The sequence below is a fragment of the Schistocerca cancellata genome, chromosome 5 (genome assembly GCF_023864275.1).
Source record: "Schistocerca cancellata isolate TAMUIC-IGC-003103 chromosome 5, iqSchCanc2.1, whole genome shotgun sequence".
In the NCBI taxonomy this organism is placed as follows: Eukaryota; Metazoa; Arthropoda; class Insecta; order Orthoptera; family Acrididae; genus Schistocerca; species Schistocerca cancellata.
Window position 1 is genome coordinate 698,759,368 of NC_064630.1, and position 26,527 is coordinate 698,785,894.

Genomic DNA, 26,527 nt, shown 5'->3' on the forward strand with positions numbered 1-26,527 from the left:
GTATACATTGTACGAAGAATGTGACAAAGTGTGCTTATTTTTTAATATCGTTTATTTACTTCTAATTTGCAGTTATAGTCTGATTAAAATTGCTTGTTACCTGACATTTGTCACTGGCCGGTGAAACGATCACATCGACTGCCGCTCCGTTATAGGCAACACGCAAAATCAGCGGAGGACCACAAACAGACTCGCATCTCATACATTTAAAATTATAATTCTTGTTCTTTTCCTGTTGCCTTTTCTCGACGGGGTCGGCGATGTTATGCGGGGTTGTTAAATGTCAGTATCCATCACAACCCATCCTAAACACCAAGGTAATCTTGTTTCTTTGTGTAATTGTAGATACAAACACCAGAGTGCATTGCTATTAAATCAGACATCTCTGACATTGTTCGCTGTTAATTCTAACCCGTTGTGAAGATGTTTTCTAAGAAGAACTAGTTTTGCTGTGAAAATTTAATCAAAGCTGGTTATAATTTAATAAGAAACGAGTGGAATAATAATTTCCACATTGTTCCACCTTCAAGGAAGGCTGTCTACAGTTTACGGAAACCTCTTGAGCGGATTCCACAGGTCAGCTAGGCCATCAACAAGTGATGGTTACTAAACTTAAAGTTGTATAAACGTTCCAGATCATCTGACAATGTGTATCAACAACGATGGAAAATAATTCGAGAAAGAGTGTTGTGAATAATTCTGTAGCTTCAATAATATATTCAGTTATTTCTGAATTTCACTTGTGTGTTTTATTAGTCTCGCTAGCGCAGAAAAGATGACTGATTTGTTACTGTTTAGTATATCGTCTAAGTATGTTTTACATACTCAAGCAACACTGGCTGGTTCCTAGCCTGCTAGTGTGAGGGGATGGAGAACTTAGTAAGCATTAGTAAAGGAGTCAAACTAGCTGACGTCTACTCTACAATGCTTTTTAATCTGACTCTTGAAGCAGCGATTCGAAAGCTTCATATATCTGATTACTCAGGCACGAAGTCAACCCAGGCATGTGCAAACGCTGATGATACAGAGAATGCAGATCATTGTAGTATTAAGGACAGAATAAAAGAAAGACAGCTTGGATTGTTAGGGCACCTCAAAAGAATGGAAGAAGAAAGGTGACCAAGGAGAATACTTTCGTGGCAGCCTCCTAGGAGCATCCAAGAAGCATTTGAGAAAAGAAAAACAATCGAGATCTAGGAGTTCGGCGACTGAGATGCGGTGACAGTTGTAGGATCCCCCTTGCAGAAGGAGTAGATAATACACTTTAAACGCCGGCCGGGGTGGCCGAGTGGTTCTAGGCGCTACAGTCTGGAAACGCGCTACCGCAATGGTCGCAGGTTAGAACCCTGCCTCGGGCCTGGCTGTGTGTGATGTCCTTAGGTTAGTTAGATTTAAGTACGAGGTGCATTCAAGTTCTAAGGCCTCCGATTTTTTTTCTAATTAACTACTCACCCGAAATCGATGAAACTGGCGTTACTTCTCGACGTAATCGCCCTGCAGACGTACACATTTTTCACAACGCTGACGCCATGATTCCATGGCAGCGGCGAAAGCTTCTTTAGGAGTCTGTTTTGACCACTGGAAAATCGCTGAGGCAATAGCAGCACGGCTGGTGAATGTGCTGCCACGGAGAGTGTCTTTCATTGTTGGAAAAAGCCAAAAGTCACTAGGAGCCAGGTCAGGTGAGTAGAGAGCATGAGGAATCACTTCAAAGTTGTTATCACGAAGAAACTGTTGCATAACGTTAGCTCGATGTGCGGGTGCGTTGTCTTGGTGAAACAGCACACGCGCAGCCCTTCCCGGACGTTTTTGTTGCAGTGCAGGAAGGAATTCGTTCTTCAAAACATTTTCGTAGGATGCACCTGTTACCGTAGTGCCCTTTGGAACGCAATGGGTAAGGATTACGCCCTCGCTGTCCCAGAACATGGACACCATCATTTTTTCAGCACTGGCGGTTACCCGAAATTTTTTGGTGGTGGTGAATCTGTGTGCTTCCATTGAGCTGACTGGCGCTTTGTTTCTGGATTAAAAAATGGCATTCACGTCTCATCCATTGACACAACCGACGAAAAGAAAGTCCCATTCGTGCTGTCGTTGCACGTCAACGTTGTTCGGCAACATGCCACACAGACAGCCATGTGGTCATCCGTCAGCATTCGTGGCACCCACCTGGATGACACTTTTCGCATTTTCAGGTCGTCATGCAGGATTGTGTGCACAGAACCCACAGAAATGCCAACTCTGGAGGCGATCTGTTCAACAGTCATTCGGCAATCCCCCAAAACAATTCTCTCCACTTTCTCTATCACGTCGTCAGACTGGCTTGTGCGAGCCCGAGGTTGTTTCGGTTAGTTGTCACACGATGTTCTGCCTTCATTAAACTGTCGCACCCACGAACACACTTTCGACACATCCATAACTCCATCACCACATGTCTCCTTCAACTGTCGATGAATTTCAATTGGTTTCACACCACGCAAATTCAGAAAACGAATGATTGCACGCTGTTCAAGTAAGGAAAACGTCGCCATTTTAAGTATTTAAAACAGTTCTCATTCTCGCCGCTGGGGTAAAATTCCATCTGCCGTACGGTGCTGCCTTCTCTGGGACGTATTGACAACGAACATGGCCTCATTTTAAAACAATGCCCATGTTTCTATCTCTTTCCAGTCCGGAGAAAAAAAAATCGGAGGCCTTAGAACTTGAATGCACCTCGCAGTTCTAAGTTATAGGGGACTGATGACCTCAGACGTTAAGTCCCATAGAGCTCAGAGCAATTTGAACCATTTTTTGCACTTTAAACGTTACATTAACGGCTTTGAATCTTAAAACTGCAGAAAACAGGAGGGCGTGCTGAAAAGTAATGACTACGAATTTTTTATTCTGTTTTCAGTATCATTTAAGGTATCACAATGTCCCGTGTATTACTCGGCCGACTTTTCCGCTTGTGTCTAGGGGGCTCCGAATTGTAGCGTGTAAAATGACAGTGTGTAACGTAACTGCTTTGGTGCATGGGGAAGAGCGTCCTGTAGTCGAGTATCGAATTCTAAGAGTTCGTAAACACTCTCTCCTTTAGAATGACAATGCCTGATGACACAAAAGCGCTGCGACAACTGCAACAGTCCGATACTTTTCTCTACCTGTCATCCATCATCCCCCCTACCGGCCCGATCTGACCCTGTCCTTTCATCTGTTTCTAAAACTTAAGGAACACTTCCGAGGACTTCACTTTGATAGTGATGAAGCGGTGCAGCAGGAGTGACGTCGCTCCGTCCACAAAGTCAAACTGGGCTGAGGTTGGGAGAAATGTGTTCGTCGCCAGGATGAGAAATAAAGCTGTAGACACAAAGAATAAAGATGTACAATGTTAACAACGTTTTTTTAAAACCTTTAAGAGTTTTCACACAAAAAGGTCAGAGGTATTATTCTTTAGCACGTCCTCGCCCTATAACAGAGGCGGCGAAAGAGAAACCGTGACAGCTGGGAGCGTTCTTGCCAGCTTTCGTCTGAGCCGCATACGGCCTGCGAAGACAATAGTGGTCTATTGATTGCTACAACGATGAGGCGTTGCCATAGCCACGTTGAGTCGAATTCATAGAGTAAATATCTCTGGAGTGAGCATTGCGTTCTGCGCACGTTGTCAACATTAAACCAGGATTGTCACGTGTTTTCGGGACTTCACTGTGCGTGTGTGCTTTCTGCAGCGTTTGAAGTTTATAATATCAAGAGTTTTTGTTGTGTTTCACCGTTTGTTGATAGTGTAATAGCGAGGGCGAATTACTGTCGTTGCTACGGATGCAAAGAAAAATACGTGAAATGAGGGATAGTAACTTTTCATGGGTACATACCATGTAGCTCCAATTATAGTTATCATATTAGTAAGAGACACTGTATATGTTTAAAAATTTCGAGACGCATTATAATTAAGGCTTGATTCTGTAGACCTACTTTTCTACGATTTTATGACTATATAACAGATATTACAGCTCGTACAAAACCTTACAAACAATCGCTTCCTCTCGTAAATTTGCTAGTGGAACAGGAAAGGGAATGGTTAGTTGTTTCAGTAAATACTATCCTCCATGCATTTATCAGTGACTTGTCGGTTATGTATATAGATTACTCAGTCTACTATTTATTTAATAAACTGGGATCAAGTACTTAAAATGCGTTAAATAAATATCTCAAAGTGCCACCAGTAAGAAAAATTGTGCTTTAGGTCGCAAAAACGAGAAAATAAATACGCAGAAATACAAGAAAAAAGGAGGAATTAGCAGGGATATAATCGCTAATGTGCGACAAATTCGGTGTTTTTCGGACACTTGCAAAAGTACTAGCGTACTGTCAAGTCGTTTCGTAGGACTAGGACTATCACTGCAAAAATGTACGTCAGGCTCTTCAATACTATAAAGTGCCGTATCATACCGAAAACTACCAAAAATCGAGTGCATCTGAACTGTGACACCTATCGCAAAGAAGCAGAATGCAATATCACTTGCCCTTAAAAGTTACGCAGCTGGTTTATTCCCGGTATCAAATGTATACTGTTAAAATGTCTGCACAACATATATAAATAATCCACGACACGTAAGAAAAGAATCCGTCTGTGCTAGGGATGTAGTGACATTCTAAATATACAGGGACAAACACACCACGTCCCGACATCACGTGACCAGGCCGGCAATGTATGTTGACAACACAAAATCAGTTCTGCGCATGTGAATGCTCACTCCAGAGATATTTACTCTATGGTCGAATTACGTGATTGGCTGAGGTAGACGCGCGAAGCAGCCGGCCCAATCCCACAGCGGCCCTCAGGAACTTCTTTCGGCGCCTCTGACTGTAGGGGTCTTTACATCGTAAACACGGCTTTGGAAAGACTTGTAACGGCAATTGTTGTGTGTGTGTTGCAGGTTCTCCACCAAAGAGTCGGCTACGCACGCCATCGTGGCCGTGCACAACACGGACATCAACGGGCAGACCGTCAAGTGCTCCTGGGGGAAGGAGTCGGGTGACCCAAACAACGCACAGGCAGCAGGACAGGTGAGTTGCATCGCCTGCTTCACCTCAGTACAGTCTATAGATTTGTGCTGCCTTAGATAATCCTGGCACGCGATCTGCACGCGACGTGACGTGTCACAGTTAAGTGTGTTGAAAATGGCACTGGCAGGGATGGAACCAATGGCGTGCTACACGACACAAACCGTTCCGTCATTGACATTGCTAGGCGCGAGCTAGGAGAAGTCGCAGTAGATTTTTAGCATGTTAGTTGTCGGTATAAAAATTTTATGTTATGCGTAAGCTTAAACTGGTACTCTAAAATCCTTCAGGAATATAATATGCACTCAACAAAACGTAAAATAACGCACCGACAGAGGAGCATCGGATCGAAATGAAATTTACCAGTCGTGAGGTTCTCTTGATCCCAAAATCAAGACAAGTAAACAAATAAAGTGAGTACAAATAGACAAATCTCGTGCAGTGCAACATCAATAACGCTTTGGACGACATTTTGCTGCAGTACATACCACAATATGGTCCGGCATCGAGTTGATTAGACGTTTCATGTCGTCCTGAGGCAGCTGGGCCCTCAAATCTTGAACAACCATCTCCAAATTATGTATAGAATGACATGCCGGCGTCTGGCATTTCAGCTGGCCCCGAATATGGTGTATAGATAGGGTTGCCATACCTAGGGACACTCTGAGATAGGGGTATGCAAAATGAATAAAAAAATTATTTAACATGGTTAATTTTTATTTAGAACACAATTACACGGAACTTGTTGCGCGCTGGGCGCAATATTCAGAGATGAACCATCCAGTAAAATGGAAATACAGGCAAGACTACATGCAGGTAATCGCTTTTACCACTGTACTCAACACCAAGCCAACCAGCTGAAGGCCCATAGGAAGACCTACAATTCGACGGAGTGACTGCGTATCCAAAGACCTTCAGAGAGTGGGACTGCTGGAAGGATGACAGAAAGGAGCCGAAGACAGGCTGAAATGGAGGCAATCTCTCAAAGCAGCACGCTGTCCATTAGGCCTGATCGCATAAAGTAAAATAAAGTAAAGTAAGTAAGTATAATACAATTTAACACTGTTGCACCTTATGATGTGGCTTTAGGCCGCGAAACCGGTTGTGTGTAAAACAACAGTTTTACCAGCTGTCAGAGGAAATGTTCTTAACATCATGCACTTCCTAGTGAGGTAGAACCGTGTGCATTCTTAAAGATGAAATTGTCTTAAAGCAGTTTACGTCATTACAACAGTAACTTGAGAATGGCACAACAGGCCTCATTCCCGATCGTGGTGAATAAATGAATCCAGTAATGGTCCTGATTCTTAAATGTTGTCCTTACTAAACTACTGCAGGACAGTGGACACAAGTAAAAGAATATAAATACCGGGACTTAACAACATTGGAATGATATAGAAATTTATTGAGATAACATACAGAATCGATAGATGTGTCATTTTGTAGCAAACAACCTCAGTATGATTCACGTAGCGCATCAGTACCCCATTCCTCACGGAAGTTCGAGGTTTCCTCGAGAATCGCTTCCCAGGTCGGTAGACTGGCCGCGAGGGGCTAATCGCATGGGCATTTCATTCCCCAGAATTGAAACACTGGATTTCTTTCCCTGGGGCTCCATTAAAGACCGTGTACAAGTTCCTCCTCTACCAAACAATTCACCGACCTAAAAAATCGAATCTACGCTACCGTTGCATAAGTTACACCCGATTTGCTTCACCGAGTGTGGGAAGAAATTGATTGCCGGTGGGATGTTTGCCTCATCGCAGATGGACGTCACATAGAACCAAAATGACCCTTGCACTTTTTTTTAAAACTTTAAGTTTGCTACAAAATGACACATCTACCGATTCTGTAAGACTTGTCAGTAAATTTCTACACCATTCTAGAGTTGTAAAGTCCAGTTCGATTCATCCTTTAGTATAGTACTGAGTCCGTCTTAGCCGATTGTGCGGGCCACTTACACGGACAGGGAAATGGGGGAAGCAAGGTCCAGTGAACATGCATCGTTGCACGGTAGGTGGCGCTGACGAATAAGAGTTTCTCTGACCACGTGCCATGCGTTTCTTGTGTGTTGTAGACTATGTGATTGACGTAGCGTACTATAAGCAGTAGAATGGTCCGGTGTTCATGTCGAGAACAAGCCGAGATAGTGTCTGCGTACGGTCAAGCAGATGGAAACGGTCGAAAGGCAGCAATCCTGCACCAAAAAAAAAAAAAGTACCATCACAGATATCAACCATGTCACACAATATTTGTGAGTTCATGGGTCCTTTCAGACAGACGAAGGTGCAGGGAGGCAGCGGTCTGTGCGTGACCTGTACCTGATTTGGAGGACTGGTTCTGCAGGATGTTGAGTGAGGCCGGCTGGGGTGGCCAAGCGGTTAAAGGCGCTACAGTCTGGAAGTGCGCGACCGCTACGGTCGCAGGTTCGAATCCTGCCTCGGGCATGGATGTGTGTGATGTCCTTAGGTTAGTTAGGTTTAAGTAGTTCTAAGTTCTAGGGGACTGATGACCTTAGAAGTTAAGTTCCATAGTGCTCAGAGCCATTTGAACCATTTGTTGAGATGAATCCTAGTACAAGCTCCAGACAAGTGGCCCGCCAAAATCGTGTAAGACAAAGTGCGATTGTGTGTATGTGAGGGTACTTGTTCTGTTAAAGCCGTGTTGCCTCGTCTGCTTGCCCGTACACGAACACCATCTCGGCTTGTTCCTGACATGAATACCAGACCTTTTTGCTGCTTTACAGTACGCTGCGTCAATCACACATACAACTTACAATGAACACACTACACGTTTTCAGAGAAACTTTCATTCAACAGCGCCATTTACCGTAGCAACGATGCATCTCGGGACACATGTTCATAGGACCTTTTCTCCTTAATTTCCAGTCAGGAATCAGTCCCTGCAGTTTTCGGTTTTATTAATATTCACCAGGTATATACGGGGTGCGACAATAAAGTAATGAGACTGATATTCTTCGGAAGATGTGGCAACCCTACAGGCTTGCATAGGCACAATATCTTTGACCATGGTCTCTAAGCTGCTTGTAGTGCAAGCGGCACATCGATGCAACTGCTCAGTCGTGAGTTGTGCTGTAATAAGTTAACATGTGTTTGTGTCTCTCGTCACGGAAATGGAACTGCACAATATTGCGCAACGGTATGCCATTTCTTTTTGCGTTAAATTAGGTGAAAACGCGACGACAACTTATGGTAAGCTTCAGAAGGCTTTCGGAGAATAGGTTATATCAAGAGCTCAAGTTTTTCGTTGGCGTAAAATGTTTAGTGAAGACAGAACGAATGTTGAAGATGAAGACCGCAGTGGACGACCATCAACCTCACGGACGGATGTCAACTTGGCCAGGGTGCGTGAACTCGTACGATCTGATTGAAGATTATCAGTGAAAATGATTGCAGAAGAACTGAACATCAATCGAGAAACAGTTCGTCTAGTAATAACTGAAGATCTTGGTATGACAAAGATTTGTGCAAAAATGGTCCCCAAAAAATCTCACACCAGAACAGCGAGGAACACGGAAATATGTGGCAGCCGATCTGTTAGAGCAGGGCTTCCCAACACTTGCAGCTGGCGGACCCCTCCTTCAGTCGAAAATCCATGGCGGACTCCTAGTCAGTCAAGAGCACAGTAACTTTAAATTTCAGAGCTAAACCCATGGGAACTGAAAGCTTCTTAATGCAAGTGTGCAAGTGCCATGTTCCCAATGACACCCCCCCCCCCCCCCCCGAAGTAACGATAGTCCTTGTTTTAGAGATGAATGAAAACAACTTGAAATTAACGATCCAATTTGAATTCCCACTGTATCCAGACACTTACTAGTGGATTTACTCCCTTTGTTCAACACACTATAGCCTGATTAAAATTACTTGGTAATTTCACACGTTGTAGCTGCCTTCCTCCAAGAGCAATCAACATCATGTCCAAACTGTTCACTGTTTACAAGCTGCCGCTTGTGGTCTGTTCACTTCCACTGTTTGGCTACTGTTGCGTAAGGAGCATGCATATTTCGTAGCAGTCGTGTATGTGTGTGTGTGCGGTTTTTCGTGAAATCCGAAGAAAAATGTTCAAATGTATGTAAAGTCTATGGGACTTAACTGCTGAGGTCATCAGTCCCTAGTCTTACACACTATTAACCTATAATGACAACACACACACACCCACACATGGCCAAGGAGGACTCGAACGTCCGGCGGTAGCGGCCACGCAATCCACGGCGACACAGCGCCTTTGACTGCGCGGCCATTCCACGCAGCTGTGAAGGAAAGGGGCAAACCCATGATTCAGGATACAAACACATCATGAAAGAAAAGAGGCCAAGGAATAGCCTTTATAGGACTATTTTGACATCCGTTGTGCAATGTGTGGGAATACATTCACCCAGTTTACATGCGTTTCCAAAACCGGATTTCGTAAGCCGATGTCCCAGTTCCGCTTTTGATCGGTCAGGTAAACACTTCAGAATCGATTCTGGAAAACTGCTTTTATAAAGCCATTTTCCAGTTCCACAATCGATTTTCGTGCCCATGTAAACAGCTCGGAAAGTCTAGTTATTTTTACGTCTTTGCGTATCTACTGAAGGGCATCTGTCAGTCCATAGCCGGCAGCTAGCAAGTGGCGTGGCAACAGTGTACTGTCAGTTGGTAGCTGGCAACTGGCAGGTGGCGTGGTAACAATTTAGCCACAGCTGACATTTCAATTACTACTTGGACACTATATCGTGGCAGTCAGCCTCGACTGTAAACAAATTAGGAAAACAAACAAACAGACTCTCTTACTTCTATATAAGAAGACAAAGCATTTCACAGAACGTCAGACTTCTTTTCTCAAAGGAAACAATTCTGGCAGAGGAGGCTTACCTTTTACTAGGTGGCACGTGAAAAGTCCTCATTTGTTTACGCTCGCAGCCAGTTGCCATAATATAGTGTCAGAGTAATAGCCAGTAATTGTAATTGAAGTACAGGCAGGCCATATTTTTAACTGAGAGGACGGACTATATTATAAAGAAAAGAAATTAATTTTAGAGATCGTTTTAATTTTCTTAACAAAAATAGCAATGCCAACAGAATTCAGTTAATAATTATTTTGTAAATGATAGAAGACAGAAACAAAATTCCTACAAAGCTATAGTTCAGGTACGTTCACTGAGCATCTACCAAGAAAAATGCTTTCTTCTTTACTATAGATGAGTCTGTAGGAATAATAATGGAATCCGAATGTGATGGTTGAGGGTGCTGCTGCTGACACAATTTTGAAAAGTTGAGTTCATTTCTTGACAACTGGAGACGAATGTCTGGTTCCGCATCTAGACAGCCTCGGTACTTAGTTTTGTGGGCAACATAGATCGAGAATCCAGACTCACACATGTATGTTGTGGCAAACGGAAGAAGTACATGTTTAGCCTTTTCAACAAGGGGGTAGTATTTCTTGTTATCCAAACGGATCCAAAAGTATGAGTAACAGTCAATGTCAAAACTTGATTTCAAGGTAGGGTCTGTGGCAATTTCTGTCAACAACTCATATTCATTTGATGATAGAGTGTTCGGCTTTTTTTTGTTGACCACCCATTCGTATTTCTGCAGCTTCTCATCTTCAGCTGTTGGGAAATGATGCTCCAACAATGACATCAAGCTTCGGAGATGTTCCAGGATTTGACGAAACAAATTCTTCCCAAGTCCCAAGCGCCAATGTTTTGTTTTTCAAAAACTCCTTGAGAAGAGGAAAACACTTGACCTCCCCCTCCTCGACACTCTCTGCCCAAAAATTTATTTTCCTCTTGAATGCTCGAACTTTGTCGATAGCAGTGACCTTTGTTTCACTTTGCCCTTGGAGTGAAATATTCATTTCGTTCATTTTGGAGAAAATATCTGACAAATGGGCAAGTATACACTGCCAATTTTCGTAATTAATAAGGTCTTCTAATTTTGTGTCAAGCTGCAAATGGAAAGCTAAGACTTCCAATCTTAATTCGTACAACCGAGAGAGTGCATTCCCAAGTGAGAGCCACCTCACTTCTGTGTGGAGAAGCAGGGAACGATGAAGGCTTCCCATATCTTCACACAGTATTGTGAAAAGTCTTGACTTCAACGGCCTTGATTTTATGTAGTTAATATTTTGAATGTATTCGTCTAAAACTTTCTTGAACGTAACAGGCATTTGTTTCGTAGGTAAAGCGTATCTGTGGAGAGCACAGTGACTACTGCTGCAGTTCTTGGCGTTTTCTTTTATTTTAGTTATTGCTCCGACTGTAGGACCCGTCATAGCTTTTGCACCATCTGTGCACACATCTACGCAATTACACCATGAAACTTCGTTAATCCTTAAATAATCATCCAATTGACGGAATATTTCAGCACCTGTTGTGTTTCCTCCACAAAACATCCAGAATATTCATAATGGGCAAAAGCCAATAAAATCAGTAATCCTGCAACATCAGTGGATTCATCTATCTGCAGAGAAAATGAATTGTGTTGGATGCTAGAAGCAAGAGTGTCTTTCACATAATTAGACATGTCAACAATGCGTCTCTTGACAGTATTGTTTGATAGTAGCACCGAAGATACACTCCTGGAAATTGAAATAAGAACACCATGAATTCACTGTCCCAGGAAGGGGAAACTTTATTGACACATTCCTGGGGTCAGATACATCACATGATCACACTGACAGAACCACAGGCACATAGACACAAGCAACAGAGCATGCACAATGTCGGCACTAGTACAGTGTATATCCACCTTTCGCAGCAATGCAGGCTGCTATTCTCCCATGGAGACGATCGTAGAGATGCTGGATGTAGTCCTGTGGAACGGCTTGCCATGCCATTTCCACCTGGCGCCTCAGTTGGACCAGCGTTCGTGCTGGACGTGCAGACCGCGTGAGACGACGCTTCATCCAGTCCCAAACATGCTCAATGGAGGACAGATCCGGAGATCTTGCTGGCCAGGGTAGTTGACTTACACCTTCTAGAGCACGTTGGGTGGCACGGGATACATGCGGACGTGCATTGTCCTGTTGGAACAGCAAGTTCCCTTGCCGGTCTAGGAATGGTAGAACGATGGGTTCGATGACGGTTTGGATGTACCGTGCACTATTCAGTGTCCCCTCGACGATCACCAGTGGTGTACGGCCAGTGTAGGAGATCGCTCCCCACACCATGATGCCGGGTGTTGGCCCTGTGTGCCTCGGTCGTATGCAGTCCTGATTGTGGCGCTCACCTGCACGGCGCCAAACACGCATACGACCATCATTGGCACCAAGGCAGAAGCGACTCTCATCGCTGAAGACGACACGTCTCCATTCGTCCCTCCATTCACGCCTGTCGCGACACCACTGGAGGCGGGCTGCACGATGTTGGGGCGTGAGCGGAAGACGGCCTAACGGTGTGCGGGACCGTAGCCCAGCTTCATGGAGACGGTTGCGAATGGTCCTCGCCGATGCCCCAGGAGCAACAGTGTCCCTAATTTGCTGGGAAGTGGCGGTGCGGTCCCCTATGGCACTGCGTAGGATCCTACGGTCTTGGCGTGCATCCGTGCGTCGCTGCGGTCCGGTCCCAGGTCGACGGGCACGTGCACCTTCCGCCGACCACTGGCGACAACATCGATGTACTGTGGAGACCTCACGCCCCACGTGTTGAGCAATTCGGCGGTACGTCCACCCGGCCTCCAGCATGCCCACTATACGCCCTCGCTCAAAGTCCGTCAACTGCACATACGGTTCACGTCCACGCTGTCGCGGCATGCTACCAGTGTTAAAGACTGCGATGGAGCTCCGTATGCCACGGCAAACTGGCTGACACTGACGGCGGCGGTGCACAAATGCTGCGCAGCTAGCGCCATTCGACGGCCAACACCGCGGTTCCTTGTGTGTCCGCTGTGCCGTGTGTGTGATCATCGGTTGTACAGCCCTCTCGCAGTGTCCGGAGCAAGTATGGTGGGTCTGACACACCGGTGTCAATGTGTTCTATTTTCCATTTCCAGGAGTGTACAAGCTTTACTGCCTTTTCGTCTAGCATGCAAGAAAATATATCATTAACACATGGCTTTACGAGATTTTCTACAATGGTATGTGCTTTGCCTGTTTTTGTCACTCGATAACTAACCAAGAAAGAAGCTTTTAATGCATTTTCATTAATTGTTTTTGCGTGAGTTTTCATGCAATGCTGAGAAGTAGCTAGTTCAGCACTCTTCCTTTTGAAAAGAATCGATGTCTTTAGTTTAATTGCACTGGAACCATTGAACTGTTTGGAAGGACTCGCGCACAAATTACACATTGAGTTTTACCCTCCTTTGTCTCTATAAAGCCCATTTCTAAATAGCTTTCGTTGTACTTACGCTTCTTGGTTATTCCACTTCTACAGGATATTGCAACCAATGGCGTATTTGCAGCGTTTTCACATAATAAATCCGGCTGTGGAGCTTTTTGTGATTGTTCTTTCTTTGGTCATCCTCCCTCCTCATTCATTTCAACTGGAAACTTTCCTTGTTGTGAAGGCAATGGAGAAATTGCACCCTTGTTCAATGATCCTGACTTCAGCCACCGATCCATGTTAGAAGTAATAAACTGGTCAAAAATCGACTTATGAAATAGCAAGTTTAACATTTAATGATGCCTGGGGACGCATACGTGCCAGCGCGCGCTGTGATTGGTCGACAAAGCTCGCTCCGTGCATGCGTAAAAGGTTTCAGCGCATCTAGCGCCTTGAGCCGGCGCACCAACAACCCCCGTATTGTTGCGAAACAGTCGATCAGAGAAGCCGCCTTCTCCGGCAGTAAACTGTGTAGGCGTTCTCACTTAGGAACCTCAAAGGCTGCTTGGGAATACGACCTCAAGTAAAAGTACACATGTTTTTCATACGAAAAGAAAAATAGTGATGAATTCGATTTTCACATTTTTATTCAATAATGTTACTTATTATTTTACACGATTTGGTGAAAGGTGGCCGCGGACGCCCTAGAAAGAGCCGGCGGATCGCTAAGGGGTCCGCGGACCACACGTTGGGAAGCCCTGTGTTAGAGCAAACGGAATTCGGTCAAGAATTGTTGAGCCGTGATGTCACTGGTAATGAAAGTTGTTTTTTTTGCAGTATGATCCAGAGGCGAAACGCCGTTGACGAAAGTTGTTTTTTACAGTATGAGCCAGAGGCAAAACGCCGAAATTCGCGATGGTGCTCAAAGGGATCACCCAGACCAAAAAAATCTCGCATGTCAAAGTCAAAAGTGAAATGCATGCTTGTGTGCTTCTTTGATTCCAAGGGAATTGTTCCCAGAATGAGATATTCACTCTACAGCGGAGTGTGCGCTGATATGAAACTTCCTGGCAGATTAAAACTGTGTCCCGGACCGACACTCGAACTCGGGACCTTTGCCTTTCGCGGGCAAGTGCTCTACCAACTGAGCTATCCAAGAACGACTCACGCCCCCTTCTCACAGCTTTACTTCTGCCAGTATCTCGTCTCCTACCTTCCAAACTTTACAGAAGCTCTCCTGCGAACCTTGCAGAACTAGCACTCTTGAAAGAAAGGATATTGCGGAAACATGGCTTAGCCACAGCCTGGGGGATGTTTCCAGAATGAGATTTTCACTCTGCTGCGGAGTGTGCGCTGATATGAAACTTCCTGGCAGATTGAAACTGTGTGCCGGACCGAGACTCGAACTTGGAACCTTTGCCTTTCGCGGGCAAGTGCTCTACCAACTGAGCTACCCAAGCACGACTCACGACCCCTCCTCACAGCTTCACTTCTACCAGTATCTCGTCTCCTACCTTCCAAACTTTACAGAAGTTCTCCCCCAGGCTGTGACTAAGCCATGTCACCGCAATATCCTTTCTTTCAGGAGTGCTAGTTCTGCAAGGTTCGCAGGAGAAATTCTGTAAAGTTTGGAAGGTAGGAGACGAGGTACGAGGTACTGGTAGAAGTTAAGCTGTGAGTACGGGGCGTGAGTCGTGCTTGGGTAGCTCAGTTGGTAGAGCACTTGCCCGCGAAAGGCAAAGGTCCCGAGCTCGAGTCTCGGTCCGCCACACAGTTTTAATGTGCCAGGAAGTTTCATATCAGCGCACACTCCGCTGCAGAGTGAAAATCTCATTCGAGTTCCAGAAATGTTACCATCAATGGCAGAAGCGCTGGAAAAAGGATGTGCAATCAGAAGGGAACTACTTTGAAGGAGACAACACTAAACTTGACTAAAACGGTAACCAACATTTTTTTTCACATCAGTCTCATTACTTTATTGTCGTACCTCGTATATTACGAGCTCTTACGCCTCTTTTTTCTGGAAACCAGTCCAAAATAGCTGGCCGAGGTGGCCGAGCGGTTCTAGGCGCTTCAGTCCGGATCCGCGCTGCTTCTACGGTCGCAGGTTCGAATCCTGCCTCGGGCATGGATGTGTGTGAGGTCCTTAGGTTAGTTAGGTTTAAGTAGTTCTAAGTTCTAGGGGACTGATGACCTCAGAAGTTAAGGCTCATAGTGCTTAGAGCCGTTTGAACCGTTTTTAGTCAAAAATATTTGAGGAAAAAAACCATGTACGTAAGATGTATTTCCGTCAGGATCTGATCACATCTTGTGACGTACTGTACGCAGTATACCGCATTGCCGTTTAATTCCGCTCGGCGTGGCCGTCCGACCGAGCCCATACATCTTGGCCGCGCGCCTGGTAACTCGGAGCGGAGAGCTCGTTCATATTTATAATACAACAATTCACGGGGCGTGTGTGCGTGCTGATGAATAATGCACAGTGTCGCGATGGTATCGCGGTCACGTGACGCCGCCCAAACAATCACTTGCGGCCGCCAGCCGCCATTGTTGCGTGGTGGCCGGCAGATGGCGCGACCGCGACGCGCTAATACCCGCATTTTTATGAACACATTATTTTAATTTCTAACCCAGAATTAGGTAGGACGGGCCCTCGTGAAACATTACCGCGTGTATATATTCCAGCTACCGGTCGTGATATTTTCCTCTTATTAGTGGTTGATGGAGAACTGCTTGATGGAGAACTCTGAAGAGAACACAGGAACCTCAGGAAGTTTTCTTTCCATTAGAATGTTAATCGAATAAATTGTAAGCGGCACATATATATGGTAATACCTTCTCTTGGACACGTATCAACAAAAGAAACAACTGTATGCAAGCAGCACATTTATAAATCCTGCTATCTAGGGGCATGAAAGGGAAGCAGCGGTTGGGAAGGGAGTGAGACAGGGTTGTAGCCTGTCCCCGATGTTATTCACTCTGTATACTGAGCAAGCAGTAAAGGAAACAAAAGCAAAATTCGGAGTAGGTATTAAAGTCCATGGAGAAGAAATAAAAACGTTGAGGTTCGCCGATGACATTGTAATTCTGTCATTGTAATTCTGTCAGCAAAGGACTTGGAAGAGCAGTTGAACGGAATGGACAGTGTCTTGAAAGGAGGATATAAGATGAACATCAACAAAAGCAAAACGAGGATAATGGAATTTAGTCGAATTAAGTCGGGTGATGCTGAGGGAATTAGATTAGGAAATGAGACACTTAAAGTAGTAAAGGAGTTTTGCTATTTGGGGAGCAAAATAACTGATGATGGTCGAAGTAGAGAGGATGTAAAATGTAGACTGGCAATGGCAAGGAAAGCGTTTGTGAAGAAGAGAAATTTGTTAACATCGAGTATAGATTTAAGTGTCAGGAAGTCGTTTCTGAAAGTATTTGTATGGAGTGTAGCCATGTATGGAAGTGAAACATGGACGATAAATAGTTTAAATAGTTTGGACAAGAAGAGAATAGAAGCTTTCGAAATGTGGTGCTACAGGAGAATGCTGAAGATTAGATGGATAGATCACATAACTAATGGGGAGGTATTGAATAGGATTGGGGAGAAGAGGAGTTTGTGGCACAACTTGACAAGAAGAAGGGACTGGTTGGTAGGACATGTTCTGAGGCATCAAGGGATCACAAATTTAGCATTGGAGGGCAGCGTGGAGGGTAAAAATCGTAGAGGGAGACCAACAGATGAAAACACTAAGCAAATTCAGAGGGATGTAGGTTGCAGTAAGTACTGGGAGATGAAGAAGCTTGCACAGGATAGAGTAGCATGGAGAGCTGCATCAAACCAATCTCAGGACTGAAGACAACAACAACAAAGAACAACTATCTAGTTCCTATCTGTAAGTTGCAGCGGCCTTACACTTTGCGCAATACCGAGTCAGAAACGAAAGACGTTATTTCATAATAATTTCCTCTTGTTATTCATCATATAATCTCCCTACACAGCCTGTGGTACCTCAATAATGGGCCGTCCGGGGTGGCCGAGCGGTTCTAGGCGCTACAGTCTGGAACGGCACGACCGCTACGGTCGCAGGTTCGAATCCTGCCTCGGGCATGGATGTGTGTCATGTCCTTAGGTTAGTTAGGTTTAATTAGTTCTAAGTTCTAGCGGACTGAGGACCTTAGAGGTTAAGTCCCATAGTGCTCATAGCCATTTGAACCATTTTTTGAACCTCAATAATGCGGCGCTTCATCGATGTGGACTTTCTTCTAACATAACTGTTTTCTCACGAAGAGACTCAGCTCTTTCTCTATACACATCTATTTGTACAGTCATTCTCTCTAACCCATTGTGAAGTTATGGCAGAGGGCACCTTCCATTCTACTACTTATAGGGTTCCAAGGGTTCTGCCATATTCTACTGGCTTATGAGCCAAATAAATCAGTATCCGTAAGTCTTGCCCCCCCTTTTTTTAATGCTTTCAATAATATTGTTGGTCCTTGTAGAAAGGGAACCACACATTTTAGCAAATATTCTATGATGGCTCACAGTACTGTTTAGCAACCAATCTCATTTGCAGAATGACTGCATTCCCCCACTGAACTGCAGCAAGTTAATTTCGACTCAACTTTAGTCATCATTCCGCTTGATATCCACAGAAATTGTTACACAGAGGTACCTGTTTAACTTAACTAGTTTCAGCTGTGGCTCATCAGATTTTTTTTCTGTTTTTGTCTCCAGAAACCATCCATACAACCAGCTTCTAATATATGAAAAACCAAAAACATAAAAATAAATATTTTCATCCAATTTATCGCCTAACCATTCACACCTCTGCATGCGTCCATCGGGTGATGCAATACCTGTAACTTGTACGGATGAAATCTCTCCTCTGCCAAGATTCTTTGGATGGTTAACCTTAGAACTCACAACTCCGACGATGTTCGACGAAGCGATTCTTTTGGTCTGGTGTAAACGTTTGCCAAGGTAGTCTCTTCCGTTTCGTCTGAAATCTTTGGTCGTCCAGAACGGGCTTTGTCCAACACACTGCTTGTTTCTTTAGACTTGGTGATTAGTAGCCCGACGGCAGTGAAACAAATAGGTTGACGATGAGGGTGTCGAAGGTTAAATTCCTCCGCTATTTTGCGATACGACCATCCTTCTCGTCCACTTAAAGAGTACCAGCTCCACTCGTTCTCCTTTAGGCAGAGTCATCATTCAATCTGGAAAAAACAAAGTTTATTAGAATTATTGAATGTATTTTAATATTATTTTTTTATATTTACTGTTGCTGCGTCGTGTAGTGTATATACTGCACGACAGAGATAACGGAGCTATACTGGGACAGTAATATATAAATGCCACCTAGAATAGCTACGAAAGTATGATAGTAGCTGAAAAGTTTGTGGGACAAATCTTGCATGGGACAACGGCGGCCATAATATTACGTTGGTTTTTTGTTGCAAGGTGGGGTCGCGTCGTAGATATGAAGGTCAACTTTGTTTTTTTAAATGGGTTGCTATAGTTTGGTATTTATTTTCTGATGTCGGCTACCGAGACGAATCCAAGATGTGTACGAATAAGGTCGTTGAAGGTCAACGTAGGTCAGAAAGGTGGCATGGACATCCATTTACAGAAGGTGTTCGAAGTGATGGCCATTGGTATCAATGCAGTGGTGCAATCTTCTTATCACATCGGCACTTACCGAAACACATGCTCTGACAATTCTCTCTCGTATATCTTCAAGTGTAGTTGGAACGTATATAAACAATGTCTTTTACGAATCCGCACGAGTTATACTTGCTGGTAGTAGACTCACCCTGTATATACGAGGGTCACCCCAAAATAAACGCACACTATTTTTTTAAAAATCCATCTTTTATTCCACATGTCTGAAAGTTTTCAAGTGTGTAGATACATCTTTTAGGAACAATATTTTCATTTCTCCACATTATTTCCATCCCTCTCAACTGCCTTACGCCATCTTGGAACCAGAGCCTGTATACCGGCACGGTAAAATTCTGGACCAAGCTGTTGGAGCCACTGTTTGGCAGCGTGCACAAGGGAGTCATCATCTTCAAAGCGTGTTCCACGAAGAGAGTCTTCCAGTTTCCCAAAGAGATGATATTATGGAGCCAGGTGAGGACTGTAAGGCGGGTGTTTCAGTGTTGTCTATCCGAGTTTTGTGATCGCTTCCATGATTTTTTGTCTGACATGTGGCCGTGCATTGTCGTGCAACAGTAAAACATCCTGCTTTTGCCGATGTGGTCGAACACGACTCAGTCGAGTTTGAAGTTTCTTCAGTGTCGTCACCTATGCATCTACTTGGCATGATGTTCACAAACAAGAGTCCTTCTGAATCGAGAAACACCGTAGCCATAACTTTTCCAGCAGAAGGAATGGTTTTGAATTTTTTTTTCTTGGGTGAATTTGCATGATGCCACTCCACTGGTTGCCTCTTCGTCTCTGGTGAAAAATGATGGAGCCACGTTTCATCACCTGTTACACTTCTTCCAAAAAATTCATCTCCAGCATTCTCGTACTGTTCCAAAAGTTCGCTGCATACGGTTTTTCTTCTTTCTTTGTGAGCTACTGTCAACATCCTGGGAACCCACCTGGCACAAACCTTTTTTAACGCTAACACTATCAGTATTCTGAAAACACTTCCTTCCCCTATCCCAACGAAGCGTACAATTCGTTCACTGTGATGCGCCTGACAGCAGTCTCCAATTCGTTAACTCTCTGCACATTGTCTGGAGTGTGTGCAGTACGAGGCCTGCCGCTGCGAGGACAATCCTCAATATTGCCGTGCCCGCTTTCATCACGTAACCTGCTTGCCCACCAACTGTACCGCGATCGACAGCAGCATCTCCATACACCTTTTTCAAAATCTTGTGGATGTTTCCCACTGTCTCGTTTTCACAGCACAGGAATTCTATGACAGCACGTTGATTCTGAAGAACGTCAAGTGTAGCAGCCACCTTGAAGACATGCTGTGATGGCGCCACCCACGGGAACAGGTTGAACTAAGTTTGAAAACAAGCGTGAAGGATGGATCTACACACTGTAAAACTTTCAGACATGCAGAATGAAAACTCTATTTTTACAAAAATAGTGTGCATTTCTTTTGTAGTGACCCTTGTATATACACTTCTGGCCATTAAAATTGCTACACAAAGAAGAAATGCAGATGATAAACGGGCATTCATTAGACAAATATATTATACTAGAACTGACATGTGATTATATTTTCACGCACGTTGGGTGCATAAACCCTGAGAAATCAGTACCCAGAACAACCACCCCTGGCCATAATAACGGCATTGAGTGAAACAAAGCTTGGATGGCGTGTACAGGTACAGCTGCCCATGCAGCTTCAACACGATACCACAGTTCATCAAGAGTAGTGACTGGCGTATTGTGACAAGCCAGTTGCTCGGCCACCATGAACAGACGTTTTCAATTGGTGAGAGATCTGGAGAATGTGCTGGCCAGGTCAGCAGTCGAACATTTTCTGTATCCAGAAAAGCCCGTACAAGACCTGGAACAAGCGGTCGTGCATTATCCTGCTGAAATGTAGGGGTTCGCAGGGATCGAATGAAGGGTAGAGCCACGGGTCGTAACTCATCTGAAATGTAACATCCACTGTTCAAAGTGCCGTCAATGCGAACAAGAGGTGACCGAGACGTGTAACCAATGGCAACCCATACCATCACGCCGGGTGATACGCCAGTATGGCGATGACGAATACACGCTTCCAATGTGCGTTCACCGCGATGTCGCCAAACACGAATTCGACCATCATGATGCTGTAAACAGAATCTGGATTCATCCGAAAAAATGATGTTTTGTCATTCGTGCACCCAGGTTCGTCGTTGAGTACACGATCGCAGGCGCTCCTGTCTGTGATGCAGCGTCAGGGGTAGCCGCAGCCATGTTCTCCGAACTGATAGTCCGTGCTGTTGCAAACGTCGTCGAACTGTTCGTGCAGATGGTTTTTGTCTTGCAAACGCCTCCATCTGTTGGCTCAGGGATCGAGATGTGGCTGCACGATCCGCTACAGGCGTGCGGATACGATGCCTGTCATGTGTGTGTGTGTGTGTGTGTGTGTGTGTGTGTGTGTGAGTGCGTGTAAAGGTACGTTGCGATAGCGCGTCCTACAATCATTCAAGGTGAAATACTTTTTATGCGACTCACTCTGTATGTGAACGTCGGCGTCGTTTATTGTGTGCATGTGGTGCAGGAAATGTTTATGAGCAAGGGGACCCAACGCAGTTTTTGGAACGGACACACTTCAGGGGGAACCGAGCAGCGACCGACAGGTGCCGCCAGGGCTGTGTAGTGACGTGGGCAGTAGCGCGGCCGTGTCTGCGCCGGTATTCGGAACGCGTGCATCGAGTAACCGATCCGGCAGCCGTGCTGGAATGCCGTCACTTTGTAGCTGACACCGGCGCCCGGCGTGTTCGGACGAGTCGCAAGGAATGTCCGATCACACGCACACGCGGGCGGTCGGCGGCGCGTGAATGCATTGTCCCGGCAGCGGCACCCAGCGCGTGACACACAAGCGGCACGGCCCGGCGCGCAGATGTACAAGCGCAGCAAACAGGCGTGCCGCGTCAAGTTAAGCCCGCTCTCTCAGCGCGGGCGCGTAAATCAGCTTACATAAACATGGATCGCGGCGTGGGCGGAGAGCTCGCCGGCCGTGGGGGTTAGCCGAGAGGGCGGCTGCGGAGCAGCCGCATAAAACACGCGGGGGGTTGGCACCACTGGCCGGCGGCGTCGCATTTTTGGCGGCCGGGTCCGACGCGATGCGACTGGCGGCGTGAGGGGACGGGGTGGGTAGCGGCTGCGGAAGGGTATGGGGCATACTGTGTTTGTGTGTGTGTGTGTGAGAGAGAGAGAGGGGGGGAGGGGGATGAAATGGGTGGGAGGAGAAAAAGGGAGGGAGGCAGCAGCGCGAAACTGGGAGCGCCGGCACCGGGATGGAGCCCTGGGGGTACCGCGCACCACACACAGGCAGTAGTGCCAACCCACTCCTACGCCCCCCACCCTCGCGGGACACCGATATTTGCATTCAAATTAGCGCACCGCGCGCATCAACTGAAATAATGTATGACGCCCATACTTCAATGCGGATAGCGATCACTGTAGCATGCAAAACGAATCCGCCGTTAGACAAAGAGGGCGTGGGAGGAACGCGTGCGGCAGGCACGGGGGGAGGGAGCCGACGGGGCGAGCTCCTCTGCTGCTCTGCGCTGTTGCTGCCACCGCGTCCGAATTACGACATTAAAATAACAAAATTATGCGCCCGTGCAATGAAAACGTTCCCTGCGCGCCTCGTTTATCGCCGCTGTTTTTCCACGGACTCTGACGCACGCCGGCCCCTACGTCGCCGCGGCCCGTCTCGCCGTTCGCTGCGCACCGCAGCACTGCTGTGGTCTTTACCTTACCAGGGGGCCGGGAGCAACTAGAGCTCAGATTAGGCCACACATCTACTTTACACATGCCGATATTGCACTACTACATTCAAAATTTAGGAACTGTACCAATCTTACTTAACCAAACTAAAGTAATAGGGATCCTAAACACCAGGAAACTCAAATAACAGACCAGACAGTCCCTCTTCCGGAAGGCAGGTGCCGACGGGTGTGAATATTACCGTTGTATCGTTGTACAATAGCCAACGGCCTTGTTGCAATGGTAACAGCAGTTCCCCTCAGATCACCGAATTTAAGCGCTCTCGGGCTCTGCTACATCTACATCTACATACATACTCCGCAAGCCACCTGACGGTGTGTGGCGGAGGGTACTTTGAGTAACTCTATCGGTTCTCCCTTCTATTCCAGTCTCGTATTGTTCGTGGAAAGAAAGATTGTCGGTATGCCTCTGTGTGAGCTCTAATCTCTCTGATTTTATCCTCATGGTCCCTTCGCGAGATATACGTAGGAGGGAGCAATATACTGCTTGACTCCTCAGTGAAGGTATGTTCTCGAAACTTCAACAAAAGCCCGTACCGAGCTACTGAGTGTCTCTCCTCCAGAGTCTTCCACTGGAGTTTATCTATCATCTCCGTAACGCTTTCGCGATTGCTAAATGATCCTGTAACGAAGCGCGCTGCTTTCCGTTGGATCTTCTCTATCTCTTCTATCAACCCTATCTGGTACGGATCCCACACTGCTGAGCAGTATTCAAGCAGTGGGCGAACAAGCGTACTGTAACCGACTTACTTTGTTTTCGGATTGCATTTTCTTAGGATTCTTCCAATGAATCTTAAGTCTGGCATCTGCTTTACCGACGATCAACTTTGTAAGATCATTCCATTTTAAATCACTCCTAATGCGTACTCCCAGATAATTTATGGAATCAACTGCTTCCAGTTGCTGACCTGCTATATTGTAGCTAAATGATAAGGGATCTTTCTTTCTATGTAATCGCAGCACATTACACTTGTCTACATTGAGATTCAGTTACCATTCCCTGCAGCATGCGTCAATTCGCTGCAGATCCTCCTGCATTTCAGTACAATTTCCCATTGTTACAACCTCTCGATATACCACAGAATCATCCGCACAAAGCCTCAGTGAACTTCCGATATCATCCACAAGGTCATTTATGTATATTGTGAGTAGCAACGGTCCTACGACCCTCCCCTGCGGCACACCTGAAATCACTCTTACTTCGGAAGACTTCTCTCCATTGAGAATGACATGCTGCGTTCTGTTATCTAGGAACTCTTCGATCCATTCACACAATTGGTCCGATAGTCCATATGCTCTTACTTTGTTCATTAAACGACTGTGGGGAACTGTATCGATCGCCTTGCGGAAGTCAAGAAACACGGCATCTACCTGGGAACCCGTGTCTATGGCCCTCTGAGTCTCGTGGACGAATAGCGCGAATAGCGCTATCACTTGGACGGGTGAGTATCCGAATATGCCGAGGGCTGTTGAGAAGCAGTGGTGCACTCAAGGCCTTTTGAGGCCAGTTCTGGAGCATCTTGATCGAGAAGAAAGGGCCCATGTCACGAAAGCTGACAATAGCGGGAGAGAAGTGTGCTGACAACATCCATTACCAGTGACTCTTATCGGCTGGGGATGAAACGACGGTCGCTCGGTATCATTGGGTCTTCGGAGTCCTGTTCGGATGGAGTTCTCGGCTAGAAGTTGACACTGGGGGAGATCAGTTTGGGTATGAACATGTGAAGCAAAACTGATCCTACCACTTACTCTAGACAGACTGAAGAAAGGCACACCTACGTTCTGACGTTTGTAGGTTTTGAAAATTCTTCTGATAGTGGTGTCTGGAATATATCATTTGAGATCCTGAAGGTAGTAAAAATAAAAGGTAGGGAACGAAAGCTTGTTTACAACTTACGCAGAGAACAGACTGCAATGATGAAATTAGAAGTACACTAAAGGGAAAAAGTGTTCACGAAGGAAGTGAGACATGGTTGCAGCCTTTCCGCTATGTTATTTAATCTGTATATTGAGCATGGGTTAAAAGAAATCATGGAGAGATTTTGGAAGGGAATGTTCAGGGACAAGAAATATAAACTCTGAGATAGACACGGCGCGGGATATGGAAGAGTATTTGGACGAAATGGGTAGAGCGTTGAAAAGACATTATATAGTGTCTATAGGTTGACTCTTACAGAGAAGTTAACAGAAACCAGCCCCTTTTATAATGCTATTTATTTATTTATTTAAATAGCGCCGTAAGGTATTAAGCCTACTGAAAAATTAATGTATCAGAGACTCGTTTCTTTTTCTATGTAATTTTAACAAATCTGAATTTTCTTTGATATGGTTCACAAACTGCAACACATTCTAAACTTTCCACGTTATTTAAGGCCATAGAAGCATAGGTATATGGATTGAGTTTCTGACCAAAAAGCGATTCTCCTTTAAAATGAAGTATTTTCAAAAAACTTTTCATTCCATATTTCAATCCATTCGGGGAAGAATTTCTGAGATCACTGAAACATATACTCTTTTATTTCCAACCGAGAAGTCAAATACAAATTTTCGTAGATTTAGTCTAGAAATGCTTCAGTAGCTCTTTAATAATGATTTATTTTCAAAGCAATGCTTTCACCTAGTATTACACCCATTAGGGAGATAGAGATTTAAAGTTTCCTTCGTGATGCAAGCGCGGAACGCAGTCGTGTGATAAGAGTGAGAGAAAGTGGAAATTTGTGTAAGATTGCAGTGGGCTCGAAGGCTCGACATGGATCATGTTACAATAAAATTGTAGATCATTTAACTGTAGTCTGAGACAAAATCATTCTTGTTCTGAATTTGCCGTGAGACTGCGTTCCCACGGATCTATCAGACATATAAAGTTTAGATAAATCTTAAAATTTTGTACATGGCTGGAGCAGCAATCGTAGGACGAAATCTTCTTGAAGAATTAATTACCAGCAAATCAGTTGCAAAATGAAAGGTTTATTTAAAAACTATTGACCATGGTTTCAAAGTTTATAAAAACGTCTTCTTCAAATTTTAAAATTTTTCCATGCCCAGGTCTCAAAGGGTGTTTCTGCATATATGGGTATTTCGTAGAAAATTCTCAAAACAGGCTGTCGCTATTTTTGAAGGAGAGGTTTAAATAAACTTTCTGTTTTGCAAATGATCGGCTGAAACTGCCTGCCTGGCAGATTAAAACTTGTACCGTGTATTGTTATTTTTATGGCATTCTATGGCTTTAAACACAAGATTAGCATTGGTTTTCAAATGGTGTGTTGAAATGTCCCATGAAACTAAACTCTCTAGATTGTGTTTTGTCGTGCGGTAATATGTTGGTAAAGAGCTGTAGAAGATGTATTGTTGCGTGCTCTTGAGTCCGTTGAAAGTCGAAGTGTTTATTTACAGGTTCGTTCGCCAACCTCCCCGACGTTTCTCCACCTCCACGTCGTCGTAATGTAGCTGAAACTTCTGTAGTTATTAGATGGACTGCAAAGAGTAATATTTACGTTAGAGTCTCACATAATTAGTCATCAGAGCTGGACACTCGTTTATTTCGTCCTTGAATAAAACTTTTACCGTTAGTGTCGCGCTGTAATACGTAATATTCACAATTATAAGATCCCTTCGTCATTATCAGAGGAAGAACAAAATCGGAGACATTAACATTACATTCAACAACGTAGGTAATACAAATCAGAGATAATGCAATGTTAATGTAAGTTTTTCTTATGCAAGGAGTAACTTCTTTGGTTCCTGCTTCCAGCACAGTAT

At 44.9% G+C, this 26,527-nt stretch overlaps 1 protein-coding gene across 1 annotated transcript in view; it reads left to right on the plus strand.

Moving 5' to 3' along the window:
- Window positions 1–26,527, plus strand: part of LOC126187963 (cytotoxic granule associated RNA binding protein TIA1) — a 1,542,843-nt gene that overhangs the window by 1,487,073 nt on the left and 29,243 nt on the right. Inside the window, exon 6 of the mRNA XM_049929345.1 lies at window positions 4,914–5,043. Within this exon, the coding sequence (XP_049785302.1) occupies window positions 4,914–5,043 (130 nt within the window). The remainder of the gene's footprint in view (window positions 1–4,913; window positions 5,044–26,527) is intronic.